Source organism: Molothrus aeneus, chromosome 8 (assembly GCF_037042795.1).
Source record: "Molothrus aeneus isolate 106 chromosome 8, BPBGC_Maene_1.0, whole genome shotgun sequence".
Classification (NCBI taxonomy): Eukaryota; Metazoa; Chordata; class Aves; order Passeriformes; family Icteridae; genus Molothrus; species Molothrus aeneus.
In genome coordinates, this window is record NC_089653.1 from 3210422 (window position 1) to 3226334 (window position 15913).

Here is a 15913-nt window from a genome sequence, read left to right on the forward strand (position 1 = left end):
ATCCCCAGCTGAAGCTGTGAAGGAGCTGCAGCTGGGGTGAGTTGTCACTTGTTGCCTACCCTGATTTCCCCCCACTGAGATGAGGGGAAAATCCAAAAGCAAAACCTTGGGATAGGGGGGAATCTTCCCTGGGGCCCTGAAATGCTGTGGTAGGATGGCCAAGGAATGGGGACCACAGTGTGGGCATTGCAGGGAGAGGGGTTGGAGGATGGGAGATGGCAGGGACAGGGGGCTGTGGGATAGGAGTGGCAATGGGACTGGGAATGCAGGATGGGGTGTGCAGGTTGGGGATGTGGAAGGAATGGGGGATGTGTGATGGATGCACGGTAAGAATGAGGGATGTGGGATGACTGGTGCTGGATGGGGATGTGGCAGGGGATGCAGGATGGAGGATGTGAGATGGGCACCTGGCAGGGGCCAGGGCTGCTGGATGAAGGATGTAGGATGGGGGATGCAGGATGGAGATGTGGCAGAGATGCAGGATGAGAACATGGCAGGGACCAAGGGATGCAGGACATTGGATGTGGGATGGGGACTGGGTAGGGATCAAGGATGCAGGATGGGGGATACAGAATGGAGATGGGATGGGGATGGGGGATGCAGGCTGGGGACTGGGTAAAGACCAGGAATGAGGGGTGCAGGATGGGGGCGTGTGGAATGGAGACGGGATAAGGACTAGGAATGCAGGATAGAGGATGCGGGAAGGGGGTGTGTCAGGGGACGGAGGATGGGGGACGCGCAGGGGACCAGTAGTGCAGGACGAGAACTTCAGGATGGGGGTGTGGCAGGAGATGCGGGGCGCACCATGAGGGACGCGGGACGGGGACAGGCCAAGGACGAGGGTGCAGGATGGGGACGGAAGGGGGGGGCCGGTGCTGCGGCCGTGCCGGGCCGTGCCGAGCCGTGCCGGCGGCTCCCCCGCCCCGGTGTCGGCGCGCAGGTGCGGCGGGCGCGGCGGAGGCCCCGCCCCGGCCCTCCCGCCGGTGCCGCCCGGTGCCGCCCCGCGGCCGCACTCGCCGGCGGCGCCTCCCCGTGCGCACCGCACCGCTCCGCACCGCGCCCGCTCCCCCCGGCGCTGCGGCAGCATGCGGGGCTGCGGCGGGCGCCGCGCCCTGCTGGCCCTGCTGGCCCTGCTCCTGCCCGCCGCCGCCGCCGGCCCCGGGCCCGCCGCCGGCCCCGCCACCGGCCCCGGGCCCGCCGCGGCGGGGGAGAGCCCCGGCAATTTCATGGAGGACGAGCAGTGGCTCTCGTCCATCTCCCAGTACGGCGGCAGGATCAAGCACTGGAACCGCTTCCGAGACGTGAGTCCGCGCCGGCAGCGGGCGGGGGGGACGGGACGCGCTGCCGGGCACCGGGAGCCCCCTCCCCGCGCTCCCCGCCCGCCGCTGCGGCTGCCGCAGCGCGACCCTCCCCGGCCTCGGCCCCGCGGCGGGCGCCCGGCCGTGCTCGGCGGTGCCCGCATCCCGCCGCGGCCGTGGGCGGCTGCCGGCCCCGGTACCCGGGCGATGCTCCGCGGCCCCGGTACCCGGGGGATGCTCACCGGCTCCGGCAGCGCCGCCGCCTCCCTGCCCGACGCCAAAGCTGCGTGGCCAGGGCTTGATGCCAAAGCGACCCTCTCCGGTGACCGGGGGTGCTGTCCCCCGCACCCTCTGCCCGTGCCCCACATGGGGGTGCAGGCGGGGCCCGCCCGCCCGTGGCGGGGCTGCGCCGTGGCCTGAAACCCTCGGTGGCAGCGCAGGGCACGAGCATCCCCCGGGACTGCGCTCCCCGAGCCCTCCGGGTGTCTCCGGAGCCCCGCGCGGTGCCGCAGCCGGGGCCGGCGCTGCCTCGGCGGGGTGGTGACCCCTGGGGATGTGGGGGACGCCAGGCAGGGAGGATGAGGATGCAGGCAGTGCTGGAGGAGCGCTGGCACACCTGGCACACCGGGCTCGGGATCCTGTCACCCCTTGCTGTTCCACAGCCCTTGCGAGCAGCCTCGATGGCATTTAGCTGCAGCACTTAGTATTATGAGGCAGTTGGGGTTTTTCCTGGGTTCGTTTTACACCTGCTCGTGTTCTCCGGGGTGGGGGACACGGTGCTGCAGCCCCATCCTGGGGAGACCCAGGGCACCTGCAGCAGCCGGGCGGGGAGGGGCACACCCCGAGCCAGCCCCTGTGGTCTTTGTTCAGATGCACACCCGGGTTCACCTTGGCAGCGAGGAGTGGATGGATGGATGGATGGATGGATGGATGGATGGATGGATGGATGGATGGATGGATGGATGGATGGATGGATGGATGGATGGATGGATGGATGGCAGCAAGGGAGATGTGCCCACCTCAAGGACAGGGGGCACCACCCGCGAAATAAACCATTTGGGGGGGCAGAGCACGAGTGAGGGCGCCAAGGTGTAAATTCCTCCCCTGGAGACCCCTGCCCACAGCACCCCCGCTGGCCAACGCCAGCACCGGGCACCTCGATGGCTGCGGTGCTCGAGGGGAGGGAGCCCTTGTGGACGTGCCCCCCTGGCACTGAGCATCCCGGGGGGTTCGGGGCCGAGGGGGGATGCCCATCCCCAGCACACGTGGGGCCCACCCTGCCGTGGCACGGCTGGCGGTTAGCTTGGATTAATAAGCAAATCCATGGATTTGTGGGGTTTTCCGCCGAGCAGCGCCGGTGGGGGGATGCACGGGGAGGAGGCCGGCGGCCGCAGGGAGCTGCCGGGCGCCGCAGTGTTACCAATCACGGCACGGGAGCGCGGCTATCGATTGCGGTGCAAACCCCGCTGTGCTGGAGCGAGACATCCCCTCCGGAGCTGCCTCCCGTGCCGCTGCTTCCTGCTGCCATCCCAAAGCCTGCCCGCCCTCCCCAGGGCGGCGGGGCTGCTCCTGCCTTAGCGCAAAGCTCACCTCGAGCATCCCGTGGGGCGGGCGATGCTGCCTGCCGGGAGGGTTTGAGTCCCCGCTGCTCCCCCACACCCCCGGGATGCTTTCAGGGTCCTGTGGGAGCAGTTCTGCCTCCCCAGGCTGCGACATCCACCTTGGCCCACTCCTCCTGGGCTCACCATTGTGGCAGCACCGTGGGGATCCCCCGAGCTCCTCACTGGGCTCCCAAGGGCTTCCTCCGCCCGATGCCATTTCCATCCCCATTCCCTGGCTTTCCAGCTGGCTGATGGGGGAAGGCTTTATCCTGTGTGGAGGCTCTCCAGGATTACAGGTCTAGAGCCAGAGATGGGGAGCACGTTGGTGTCGGTGCCAGTGATACCCAGAGCTGGTGGTGAGAGCTTTGGAAGGTCGGGGTGCCCCGCTGGCACAGGGTGCCTGTCACTGTGGGTTGGGGCCGGGAGCAGGGCTCTGTGTGTCCCAGAGCTGACGGTGGGCACTCTCTTTTTCTTTTGTCGGTGCCGGCTGGGCCGTCTCGCTGCCGTGCCGCCAGGAGGTGGAGGTGAGGCTCGAGGGGCTACCGAGGGGGTGACACCCGCTCCTGGGGGGAGGCTGCTCCCCGTCCCTGCTCCCCGTCCCTGCCCTGCGGGGGTGCCCTGGGGTGTGCGCCGGTGGCCCCGAGCCGGCGGATGGCACGCCTGGCCCGGTGTCACCTTCCCCGCCACCTGCACTCACGCAGGCTCTCCCCGATTCGCAGGACGACTACATCAAGAGCTGGGAGGACAACCAGCCCGGGGATGAAGGTACCGCTGGGATGGGTTTGGGATGGAGCACAGTGGGCTCCGTGCCAGCCAGTATGGCAGGAAGGGGGGGGGGGGGTCGCACTCTCTCCTTGCACCCCCCGGGCTTTTCCCTTCCGCTCGGAGCGGTGCAGGGCTCGCTGCGAGCCGGGAAGCAGCAGCTGGTGCCGGGGCGGCCGCCCAGCTGCGGCTGAATGGCGCTTTGTGCCGGGCCGGCTGGCGGCCAGCGCTGCCGGGCTCCCCCGGGCCGTCCCCCCGCCCCAGCGCCTCTCTGTCCCCAGCCCTGGACACCACCAAGGACCCCTGCCAGAAGGTGAAGTGCAGCCGGCACAAGGTGTGCGTGGCGCAGGGCTACCAGCGCGCCATGTGCATCAGCCGCAAGAAGCTGGAGCACAGGTAGGAGCGGGGCAGGAGCCGGGCAGGGGGAAAGGGAGCCCAGGCGGGCGCTCAGCACCTCTCCCCCCGTGCAGGATCAAGCCGCTGGGCCCCAAGGCGCACGGCGGCTGCAAGCCCTGCCACGCCGCCCCGCTGGCCGCCGTCTGCGGCTCCGACGGCCACACCTACAGCTCGGCGGTAAGGACGGGGCACGGCCGCGGGGACGGGGCCCCGGGTCCCCACCGTGTCCCCCCGCCGACGTGACGCTGCCGCCCCGCAGTGCAAGCTGGAGCAGCAGGCGTGCCTGGCCAGCAAGCAGCTGACGGTGCGGTGCGAGGGGCAGTGCCCCTGCCCGACCCCGCACAGCCCCGCCGGAGACACCAAACAAGGTGAGTGGAGTGCAGAGCGCCGGGGCAGCGTCCCCGAGCTCGGCCCGGCCTGACGCTGCCCCGCTGGACCCCCCAGAACTGTGCACCGGGCAGGACCTGGCCGACCTGGGTGACCGCCTGCGCGACTGGTTCCAGCTGCTGCGGGAGAACGCCAAGCAGAACGGCTCCGCGGGGCTCCCCGCCAGCCCCACCTCCGGTACCTGTCCCTGCCACACGGGGAGGGCAGGGGGGCTGCTGTCCCCGGGGGGACCGGGCAGCCACGGGCTCCATCCTGTCCCGCAGCGCTGGAGAGGAGCGTGGCAGCCGCCTGCAAGGAGGCGGTGGGGTGGATGTTCGCCCGGCTGGACACCAGCGGGGACCTGTTCCTGGAGGCGGCCGAGCTGGCCGCCATCAACCTGGACAAGTACGAGGTGTGCATCCGCGCCTTCTTCAACTCCTGCGACACCTCCAAGGACGGCCGCGTCTCCGCCCCCGAGTGGTGCTTCTGCTTCTGGAGGGAAAGTGCGTCAGGACGGGGGGACGTGGCGCCGAGGGGCCGGGGGATGGACACCACGGGGTCAGGTCCATGGGGCTGGGGGATCTGTGTCCTGGGGGATGCATGCCATGGATTGGGGAATCCCTGCTGCGGGATTGGGGTTGTACCTCGTGGGGTTGTGGGGCTGGGGATGTACATCATGCGGGGATGTATGTGGTGGGGTAATGGGCAATCCTTGCTGTGGGTTTGGGGTGGCTCTGGGATGTTTGCCTTAGGGGGAGAGATACACCACTGGATTTGGGAGGGCTGGAAACATGCAGGGATGCATGCTGTGGGTCGTGGGGAAGCACATCTGGGGTGAAGGGGGATGCACAGCATGGGCCTGGGGAGATGCACACTGTGGAGCTGGGGGATGTGCTCCATGGGGGATACACACTGTGGAGCTGGGGGATGTGCTCCATGGGGGATACACATTGTGGAGCTGAGGGATGTGCTCCATGGGGGATACACACTGTGGAGCTGGGGGATGTTATCTATGGGGGATACACAGTGTGGAGCTGGGGGATGTTATCCACGGGGGATACACACTGTGGAGCTGGGGGATGTTATCCATGGGGGATACACACTGTGGAGCTGGGGGATGTGTTCCATGGGGGATACACACTGTGGAGCTGGGGGATGTGTTCCATGGGGGATACACACTGTGGAGCTGGGGGATGTGTTCCATGGGGGATACACACTGTGGAGCTGGGGGATGTGTTCCATGGGGGATACACACTGTGGAGCTGGGGGATGTGTTCCATGGGGGATACACACTGTGGAGCTGGGGGATGTGCTCCATGGGGGATACACACTGTGGAGCTGGGGGATGTGCTCCATGGGCCAGGGTGGGTGCACACCATGGGGATGCACACCATGGGTAATGCACACTGTGGGGTCTGGGGGATTGCAGTCCATGGGGGGATGTGGAGTTCTGGGGGATGCACACCACAGGGATGAATGCTGAGGGTTTGGGGGCGCACACTGTGTGTGGGGTGAGGGGTTGCCTGCCCTAAGAGCAGCATGTGGCCTTGCTGCAGAGCCGCCCTGTCTCAGGGAGCTGGAGAAGATCCAGATCCAAGAAGCGACCAAAAAAAAGCTGGGTGAGTGGGGCAGCCCAGGGCCCTTTTCCCCAGCAGTGCCCGCGCAGCCGGGCCGGGATGAGGATGAGGATGGGGGCTCGCCTGGGGGCTCTGGCACTGCACGTGTTTGGGGGGGTGGGGGGCCATGGCTTCCCTGCAGGCACCTTCATCCCCAGCTGCGATGAGGACGGCTACTACCGGCGGGCACAGTGCGAGCCGGGCGGCGGCGAGTGCTGGTGCGTGGACCAGCACGGGGCCGAGCTGACGGGAACCCGCGGGCACGGCAGCCCCGACTGCGGTGAGAGCTGCGGGCAGAGCCCGCCGGGGGACGGGGCTGCAGCGTGGGGCTGCCCCTGAGCCTCTGCCCCTCGCCCCTCCAGATGAAGCAACGGGGTTTTCGGGCGACTTCGGGAGCAGCGTGGGCTGGGAGGACGAGGAGGAGAAGGAGCCGGAGGAGGCGGGCGAGGAAGGCGAGGAAGAGGAGGGCGAAGCAGGCGAGGGCGACGACGGCGGCTACATCTGGTAGAGGAGCAGGAGAGCCCGGTGGGCGGCACGGCCGGGAGGCAGCCCCCCAGCTGGGGGTCCCCGTGACCCCCCCTGCTGCCGGTGTGGCATGGGGTGGGTGCTCCCCGCTCCGGTCCCGTGTGGGACGGGGACACGGGGTGCTCCTCGCGGGGCGTGGGGGGGCCGCTCTTATGCGAATTTGAGCTTTTTTTTTTTTTTTTTTTTTTTTGGGTAGAGCCTTATAGGCCTAGTGTGCTGCTGCGTGGTCTTCAACCGGGCAAATGGCGCTAATAAAAGTGGGAAAAAAAAAGGAAAAAACAAAAAAAAACCAACCAACAAACCCCCTTATAGATAAGCTGCCCCCCCCCTTCCTCCCCGCATCCCCCCTCATGTTGTGCTTGCGTGGCTGCCCCGGCCCCCGGCGTTGTGTAGCGGCTGTGAAATAAATACCCCGTGCTGTGTCAAACACTGGCCCGCCCGTTCCTGCCCCGGCACCCCCCGTGCCTGCCCTGTGCCCTGTCCTGGGGAGGGGGTGCTGTGGGGCTGTGCCCCCCCGCGAGCAGCGTGGGGAGCAGGTTGGGGTGGGGGTGCCCCCCTGTCAGTGCCCGGGTTTGGCTCCTGCGCTCTGCTGCCATGAAGCTGGAACGGGCCTCCCTCCCCAGGGCCATGGTCCCTCCCCAGCTCCTGACCCTCTCCATGACCCCAAACCTTCCCTTTCCACGGGCTCCAGAGCCATGGAATGGCTCAGAACTGCCCTTCCTCCCTATGCTTTACCCCAATCCCAAACAAGACCCCAACCCAATCCTACCCCTGACCCAGAACATCCCTTACAGGACCAACCTGCCCTCAGAGCCCACCCCACGCCCTGGTGAGGGCCTCCACCACCCCCAGCAGCCACTCAGCACACGGGACACCAGGGCCTCAACTCACAGCATTTATGGCCCCAGGGAGAAAATAAAACAATCATACAGACCCCAAACCTCCCCATTTGGGGCTGTCCAAGGCACTGTGCCATATCCCCTGCCCCAGGGTGCCCGTGCCCCACCGGCTCTGTGCAGTGCAGGCGCTTGGGCCCTGCAGCACCGGGGCTGAAGAGGGGATGTCCCACCCCTGGCACCTCGGTCCCTGCCACAAGTCCCCCGGGAGGGGTTCAGAGCTTGCTGGGGGGTCCTGGCCGCTGCTGGAGCTGCCAAGTCGCCCTCACCCCCTCAGCCGCCCGGTTGAGGCCCGCGAAGGCGGCGGGGTCGCCGGTGCGGCGGTAGCACGCCACGAGCGGCTGCAGGACGCTGATGGGGATGCAGAAGTTGAGGTGGGGGTAGGTGGCCCCCGCACCGGTGTCCCGCGTGTTGCTGGCCACGATACCTGGCGGGGAGGGAGCGACACCACGTCAGGGGGCCCGGCCGGAGGACACCCGTGGGACACGCACGGGGACAGCCCTGGCTCACCCATGAGGCACCCGCTGCGGGAGGAGACGAGGGGGCCGCCGCTGGAGCCGCCGTGCACGGCGCAGGTGGTTTGCAGCATGACGGGGCGCCCGGCCACCGCCAGCACGGCCGAGAGGATCCCCACTGTCACCGAGGGGCCGCACGCCCGCCCCAGCGCCCCGAAACCCACCACGCTCACCTCTTCTCCTGGCACGGGAGAGGCAGCAGGTGGGGACAAGGGGGCGAGGCAGCCCCCATCCAACACCCCGTGTCCCCCCGGCGCGTACCTGGGAGGAAGGTGCTGGCCAGGCACGGCGGGACAAAGCCTGGCACGCTCTCCTCCAGCTCCACCACGGCCACGTCGAAGGGCGACGACTCCTCGGTGGCGAACACCACACGGCCCCAGAGCACGGCGGCGGCATCCCTAAAGACACAGTTAAGGAGATGTCAGGGCGGGGGACACGCAGGGTAGGGGGGTTGAGGTTTGGGGGGCACAGCCGGCACACTCACTGGCCGGGGCCGGCTGCCGGTGTCACACGGAGCGGGGCTCTGGCCTCCACGACGTGCCGGCAGGTGAGGAGCATCCTCGGTGCCAGCAGCACCCCGGAGCCCCAGGTGGCCCCGCACTCCACCAGCGCCGTCCAGCCCAGCGGGTCCCGCCCGCCGCTCGCTGGCACCGCGGCCACCCAGGCCGGTACCGGCGGCACCGCGATCCCGGCCTCGCCCAGGACAGCGGCGCTGCTGCGCAGGATGGCGGCGAGGGAGCAGAGCAGCGTGAGCCCGACCCACTCGGCGCCCTTCCAGCACAGCGAGGCGGCGATCACGGCCACGGCGCGCGGCCCGGCGGGCGAGGGCACGAAGGCGGCGCCGCCCTCGGTGCCGGGCAGGCAGCGGGCATCGGTGAGCACCAGCGCGTTCTCCTCGCCCGCCAGGTTGCTGACCACCCCCCGGCTCAGCGTGTTGAGGAAGAGCTCGGGGCACAGGTCTCCGAAGGGGGACCCGCAGGCCAGCAGCGCCTGCCCCTTGCGCAGGCAGCCGGCGCTGGCCCGCGCCGCCCAGCCGCCCTCGGCCGCGTCCAGCCCGGGCACCCGCAGCCAGGCGAACCAGGGCAGCGCCCGCGGGTCCGTGCCCGCCGCCTCCTCCTCGGCACCGAACCGCCAGCGCTCCGCCCGCCCGAGCCCGCGCTCCAGCGCCCGCCGGAACGGCGCGCACGGCACCAGCGCCAGCAGCCGCGCCCCGAGCTCCCGCAGCCCGCCGGCCTCGCCGCGCAGCACCACGCTAAGCCGCGGGCACGGCCGCAGCGCGGAGGGCGGCAGCGCGGCGGGCCGCCCCCAGGCGGCGGGGCCGGCGCGCAGGAACGGGGCGAAGACGGCGGCGTGGCAGAGCACCAGCCCGGGGCGGCGGCTCAGCACCAGCCCGCTGCCGCCGCCATCGCCATCGCCGCCGCCCGCGGCCCGCACCCGCACCGCGCAGCACGGCGGCGCCGCCGCCATCACCGCTACGGCCGTGCCCCGCCCCCAGGCCCGCCCCGCGCGCCCATTGGCTGCGGTCCCGCGCCGCGCCCTCCCCATTGGCCGGGGCGGGGCGCGCACGTGGCGGACACGCCCCCGCGGGGCCCTCACAGGGGGGGCCGGGCCCGGCCCGGCCCCGCTTCCCGGGACCCCCGGGGCAGGGCCAACCCCGGCTCCGCTTCCCGGACATCAGGGATGCCTGCCTCGGAGCCCCCCTCGGCCCTTCCGAGAACGGGCATACCGGCCCGCAGCCGCCCCTCGGCCCCCAGGCCCCAGTGTTGCCCCTCGGGACACCGGCCCCCCTCCCCCGGGACCCTCGGCCCGGCCACCCCACGGCCCCGCTCGCTTTCCACCTCACCCGCAGCACGAACGAGTACCAAACCTTTATTTCCAACAGAGGTAGCGGGACTGGGAAAATCCCTTTGGGAGAGCTAAAATCCCCCTAATAGCGGGAGTCAGAGCTGAAGCCCCCCTGCCCCAATTCCCCCCCAGCCCCTTCCTGGCTTTCTGGGCTCGGTGTGGGTTCCTCACACCCTGCAAGCCATGAGCTCTCCCTGCTTGCCAGCCCAGAGGCAAGCGGCTCTTCCAGCCTGCCTGTTTCCCTCTCTGGCTGTACCATGCAGGTCACAGAACCATGGAATCATTGAATGAATATCGTGATTGGAAGCGACAAGGATTGAGCCCAGCTCCTGGCCCTGCACAGGACAGCCCCAGTCCCACCCTGTGCCTCAGAGCGTTGTCCAAAGGCTTCTGGAACTCTGTGGCTGGTGTTCTGATGGCCCCAAGGCCCAGCAAACACCAAGCCAGACTGAGGCTTGTTGCCCCTTCGGAGGAGAAAGAAATGTCTTTATTGAACTGAAAATGAGTGCCAGACAGCAATGAAACTTCAGACAAAAAAAAAAAAGTCCGTTGAGAGTATAAAAGAAACCGGTTTAGTCTACATTAATCACCTCATGATATGCAAATGTCAAACACTTCCAAGCTACAACCACCAAAACAGCTCCGTGGTTCGTACTGTGATGGCATGGCCAGAGGAGCCTCGATGGAGGGTCTGGCCTGAGGGGGAACCAGGCAGCCCCTTCCCACTGCACACCATCCCCAACACCTGCACCAGGTGCTCCTCCCCAACTGGAAAAAAAATAAAATAAAAAACCCTGTAAACTAAAGAAGCTGGGATTGCACACCTCAGTCCCAACGGCAGCTCGCCGTCGTCGGTCAGCGTGACACAGCACAGCCACCCTACAGCTCAGTTAAGCCCAAATGCTATGTTTATTGAGGACTTCTAATATCGTGATACCTTGCTTCAGTAATTTGTGAAATACCTAAATACCGTTAAATATATTTTTAAAAAACCCTAAACCAGACTCTGGACTAAACAAGATGAACGTTAAACTAAAAAGTTAGAAGGGACGCCATTTACATTAACACTTTCTTTAAAAAATATAATTGCTTTTTTCCTTTTCTGGTTTTTTGTTTGTTTGTTTGTTTGTTTTTGAAGTCAATTAACCACAGTGGTGAGACGTGCTCTCTTTTTCAGCTGTTACACTGCAGCGTGCAGAGTTTTGCCTTCCCAGGCTGGAGCAGCCCCGCTGTCACCCCACTGGCAGGGACAAGCCAGGGACGGCGCTGCCTCCCCGCCGCGCGGAAAAGAGCGGTGTCACCACTGTGCCATAGGGGCAGCTGGAAACCAGGAGTCTCTTGGACAACGCCAGGAAAGCCTTCCATGTTCTAATAGAAAAGTCCATAGGAAGCTGAAGTGAACAGGATCAGTCCAGAGGAGTGAGACTCTCGTGTCCGTGCCGGCGTCAGTCGATGTACTGCGATAGCCAGCGGAAGCCCTCGCCGTAGCCTTGCCTCTTGAGCACGCTGCACATGAACACCTCCATGGGGCGCGCGTTCAGCTCCTTCAGTGGCACGTTTCCCTGGGGAAATCCAAACAGGAGTCACATCTGCACCCCTGGTGCCCCTGGGGAAGCGCCCAGAGAGCCACAGCCACCCAGGGGAGCTCCTCTTGTAGGCCACTTCATGTGTGCACTTCATTTTGGACAATCCCATCAGCCTCAGGTCAGCATCAGAGGTCTGGGTTGGCAGGAACTGTAAAAATCACCTCATTCCACCCCACTGCCTGGTTCCACTATCCCAGGTTGCTACAAGCCCTGTCCAACCTGGCCTTGAACACTTCCAGAGATCCAGGGGCAGTCACAGCTTCTCTGGGCACACTGTGCCAAGGGCCTGACCACCCTCACAGGGAACAATCTCTTTCCAATTTCCCATCTGAACCTGCCCTCTGGCAGTGGGAAGCCAGTCCCTCCTGTCCCACCACTCCACGGCTTTTAAACAGTCCCTCTCTCCTAGGCCCCCTTCAGGCACACCATCATTATTATCACTGATTCACTTCGACCAATTAATGGACAAATTCCCATCAATCCCAACTGGATCAGGGCTCAATGTGCAAGGCAGCAGGCAGGCTCTGCCCTGCTTGTGCCAAGGCAAGGTCTGGATGGCTCCTACCTTCCCTGTGGTCTGTCCGTAGAGCCCGAAGATCTCGCGCAGTTTCTCCTCGCTGATGGCCTCTGGTCTGTCGATTTTGTTTCCCAGGATAAGGATTGGCACATTGGATATTGTCTCGTCTGTCATCAACGCCTGCGTGCAAGAGCCAAAAAGAGTTGAGCAGAGAGGTGGAAAAAGGAGTCATTGCCTGAAGGAAATGGTTTTGTTTGAGCTCTGGGACCAACAAGGGTTCGTTTCTGGGGCTTCCAGGCTCTGTGGAAGAGCCACAGGATCACTGAGGCTGGAAAATCCCTGCCAGCCCATGGAGTCCCAGCTGTGGCCAGCCCAGAGCACTGAGTGTCACCTCCAGCCCTTCCTTGGACACCTCCAAACCTCCCTGGGCAGCCCCTGCCAAGGCCTGAGCACCCTTTCCATGCAGAAATTCCTGCTGCTGTCCAAGCTGAGCCTCCCCTGAACCCAAGTGGCCAACCCAGAGCAAGGACATCCAGGCTCCTCCAGCCCTGGGAGAGATGGCTGTTCTCCATAATTTAGCTGATCAGAGGTGCTGGAGAAGGGAAAGAAGGGAAGTGTATTTACATTAAGCTCAACTTTGGATTCCATAAGCCGTGAGTGATCTGCACAGTCCACTAGGAAGACAATCCCATTGATGGCAGGCAGGTAGTTCTTCCAGACCCGGCGAGCTGGAAAACACAAGGGACAAACACGGCCCTGTGAAATCTCCACACAGGGAAAAATCCACCAAACCTCAGCAACCATGGCTGCCTTTGTAGCCAGGCACTTTTCCTTACAGTAGTTTTGTGTATAAAAGGGTAAAAAACCTGTTTAAAACTTCTAGAAAGTGCAGGAATAAAAATCCAGCAATTATCCAAACTAAATTATATCTGAGTCCACCACAGCTAAAAATACTTTGGGCAGCAGGGCAAGAGCTGGCAGCATTTCCTTCCAAGCAATCCTACAGCCAGGAGGCTGCTTCCACGTGTTGTTCCATAAATAAATCCAGGCAACAAATAATTAGGCACTGCTAATTGCTGACACTCATCAGGATCGATTTTTGGTCATTTTTTCCTTACCTTGTTCATGTCCACCCAGATCAAAAGTTGTGAAGGTCATTCCAGCAATCGTCAGCTCCTCTGATGCTGAAATGGAAAGCACAGGTGGGATTCAGGAAAACAAGGAAGTTGTGACAGACAGAATTTCTTGGGTATCACACACACTCCTCTAGCAAGGAATTCCCCAAACTTCCTGTGGAATTCAGGAGCACTTTCCCAAAATCACGAGCGGCAGAAAATAATTTCTCCTGTTTCCCACTGAAGCCTTTAAACCTGCAATTATTATCCTTTATTAGGCTTTTCATTAAGGAAAATCTTCCCTTTCTGTTAACAGAGCCACACCAGTTGTTGGGCATTTCTAGAGAGGAAAACACAGATCCATTTCAGCTTGGGGAACCACAGTGCACCTCGAGCTCTGGGACCCTCAAATCCCCCAGGCTGAGCTTCTTCCTCCCGGTGCCCCCACAATTCCAGAGGGAAAGCCATGCCAGGAGGCTTTTCCAGGGACACTTACTGGGATGTAGCGTGGGGACGTGCTGACCCAGCCTGTCATCTTTGAGCATGTGCAGCAGAGTGGTTTTCCCTGCATTATCCAAGCCCAGGAACACCAGCTTTCCAGACTTCTTGTACAAACCTGCCAGGAGAAGGAACAAAGCAAGAGGAAAACTCCAGCGGGCTCACCCGGAATGCCACGCTGCTTTTTTTTTGGGGAAGGCCTTTCCCAGAGCTCTGCTGCCACCTGTGCACACTTCCAGGGGCAGCAGGGAACACACACACAGCTCAAACAACCTTTTTCCAAGGCATGTTTACAGCAATGGACATTTTCTAAGCTCCTGTTCCATTCTTTCCTCCATCCTAGCAGCAGAGGACAGTGTGCCGCAGAGCATTATGGATCAATTTGACTCCTCAAAAGATGTGAAAATTGAACAAACTCATAAAAGACAGCAGTGAGTTGTCCAGGAAAAAGTGCAAAGCAGGGAACACTGAGCTGTCTTCTTGGCATAAACTGATTTTTGTCGTGTCTGCCACAGGAAAGCTCCCAAAGATTTCCAGCAGGGCTTTGTCTCACCCCATCCCTCTCATCCTCCCTTCAAGAGGGGATCAGGAGAATGGGCACCCCATCCTCCAGCAAGGAGTTCCACTGGAATCCAGCACTCTGGAAGGAGGACGAGGAGGATGGGGCTCCCTCCCTGGCGAGGCAGCACCTCTGCCTGGGGCTGGACAGGCTTCCAAAGAGCAACAGAAACACTGAGTGGGAGCCCAACGCCCCCAAACACTCCCAAAGTTTCTCTGCACCAGTGTAAATGCCCCTTTATTGATACAGAGCTGCCTCAGCAGACTTTGCACTGGCCAGAGCTGCTGCTCACCCCCCAATCCCCGGCTTTTATGGGATGCTGGCAGCGAGAGAAGCGAAACCCACCCAGAGGGGGCTGCCGAGGCATTACCTAGGAACTGCAAGACGCTGCTGAAGCCGTTGTAGAGCCATTCGAAGATGAAAGACATCTCTGGAAACAAAATGCCTGCGGGGGACAAACCCCAAACCCCGAGTTACGAAGGGTCGGTGCCCAAAGGGAGCCGCGGGCAGGGGGTCCGGGGATATCCCGGGGAACGGGAGCGGTCGGGGGGAGCGGGGGCGAAGGGGAACGGGGGTGGAGGAGACAGGGGATGAGGGCTACCAGGCTGAGGGGTACCGGGGTGAGGGGCACCGGAGTGACGAGCACCGGCCTCAAGGGCGGGCGGCGCGGCCTGGCCCCCGCCCCGCCCCCGCTCTGCCTGCGTGTCACCCCCCGCGCCGCCGCCGCCCCTCTCCCGGGCCCGCCAGGCGCCCGCCGCCCCGCTGAGCGCCCCGCCGGGCCCGGCCGGCCCGCACGGCCGCCGCCGCCGCTCACCCCCGGCTGCCCCCGGGCCGCCGCCGCCACCGAGTCCCGTCCGCGGCCGCCGCCAGCGCCCCGCCGGAAACGCGTCAGCGCGCGCCCCGCCCGCTTCCGGCCCCGCTGGCCCCGCGCGCCGGGGGCTGCGGCGGGCGGCACCGGGAGGCCGCGGGTTCGGGACCCGGGTTCGAGACCGGCCCCGGGCGGCAGGGACGCGGTGTCCCGCTGCTCCGGAGAGCTCCCGGCTGGACACGAGCAGGGATTTATCCACGGAAAGGGTGATGAGACACTGAGTGGGCAGTGACCAGCCCCGGAGCTCTCGGTACCAAGGTGGGGAACCCGCCACAGGCTGGACTCCATCATCTCTGAGGTCTTCTCCAGCCTCAGTGGTTCTGTGATTTTGTGCCTCCTCAGCTTCAGGGAGGGAAAGGAGAGTGTGAAAAATGCGTATTTTATGATTGGCTTTTGGCAAATATTCAAATGAATGTTATATGTGTTGTGTTAGAAAGTGATGCTGTATGAATTTTCTTAAGTAGCGTGTTAAATATAGTTTTAGGTTATAACATGTTAAAATAGAAACTATGCTATGTAAGATATTTTTTTTAAAGAAAGGACTTGCAGCGAGATAGCAGCCACAGGATACCTGAATCTTTCAGAGAAAGAGAATTTATTGCTCCATTATCGAGTTCTTCCCACCTTGATCAGCCCTGACGACTCAGTCAGGATTCAGAGGAAGAAGTTGGCACTGCCCAGCCAGAATCCTGGGTTTGAATGGAATTTATGCATCATGGATGAGGTGTAGAAATATGCAACAGGCTGTTGCTTTTAAGGGTTAATCCTCTGTTAACGTGGGTCCTTTTTCACACTTGTTTTGCTCAGAAAGAGGTACCTGGACTGTCCATAACTCTTTGTTTTTATTGTCTCTGTTCTAACTGTCCAAATTATTATTACTCTAATTATATTACTAATTTTATAACCATTTTATTACTATTAAACTTGTAAAATTTTAAAGCCAAGTGATT

The 15913-nt window shown here is 63.2% G+C and overlaps 3 protein-coding genes across 3 annotated transcripts; 1 reads left to right on the forward strand and 2 right to left on the reverse strand.

Annotated features, from left to right (window-relative positions):
* The first annotated feature begins 1070 nt into the window (after positions 1-1070).
* On the forward strand, positions 1071-6991 carry SPOCK2 (SPARC (osteonectin), cwcv and kazal like domains proteoglycan 2). Its single transcript, XM_066554254.1, has 12 exons — positions 1071-1301; positions 3415-3423; positions 3619-3664; positions 3943-4057; positions 4132-4234; positions 4317-4425; positions 4502-4621; positions 4708-4926; positions 5980-6042; positions 6182-6319; positions 6402-6639; positions 6761-6991. Exons 1-11 carry the CDS (start codon positions 1086-1088, stop codon positions 6545-6547), a joined length of 1284 nt encoding a protein of 427 aa, XP_066410351.1. The 5' UTR covers positions 1071-1085; the 3' UTR covers positions 6548-6639; positions 6761-6991.
* Positions 6992-7446: 455 nt separating this feature from the next.
* Positions 7447-9442, reverse strand: TYSND1 (trypsin like peroxisomal matrix peptidase 1). Its single transcript, XM_066554253.1, has 4 exons — positions 8460-9442; positions 8237-8373; positions 7971-8156; positions 7447-7887 (listed from the first exon to the last, which is right to left on the reverse strand). The coding sequence occupies exons 1-4, from the start codon at positions 9440-9442 to the stop codon at positions 7676-7678; spliced, it is 1518 nt and encodes a 505-aa protein (XP_066410350.1). The 3' UTR covers positions 7447-7675.
* A 1264-nt stretch (positions 9443-10706) lies between these two features.
* SAR1A (secretion associated Ras related GTPase 1A) lies at positions 10707-14976 on the reverse strand. The gene is made up of 7 exons (XM_066554387.1): positions 14910-14976; positions 14466-14540; positions 13535-13654; positions 13042-13107; positions 12548-12651; positions 11972-12103; positions 10707-11382 (listed from the first exon to the last, which is right to left on the reverse strand). Exons 2-7 carry the CDS (start codon positions 14521-14523, stop codon positions 11266-11268), a joined length of 597 nt encoding a protein of 198 aa, XP_066410484.1. The 5' UTR covers positions 14524-14540; positions 14910-14976; the 3' UTR covers positions 10707-11265.
* Between the last annotated feature and the right edge of the window lie 937 nt (positions 14977-15913).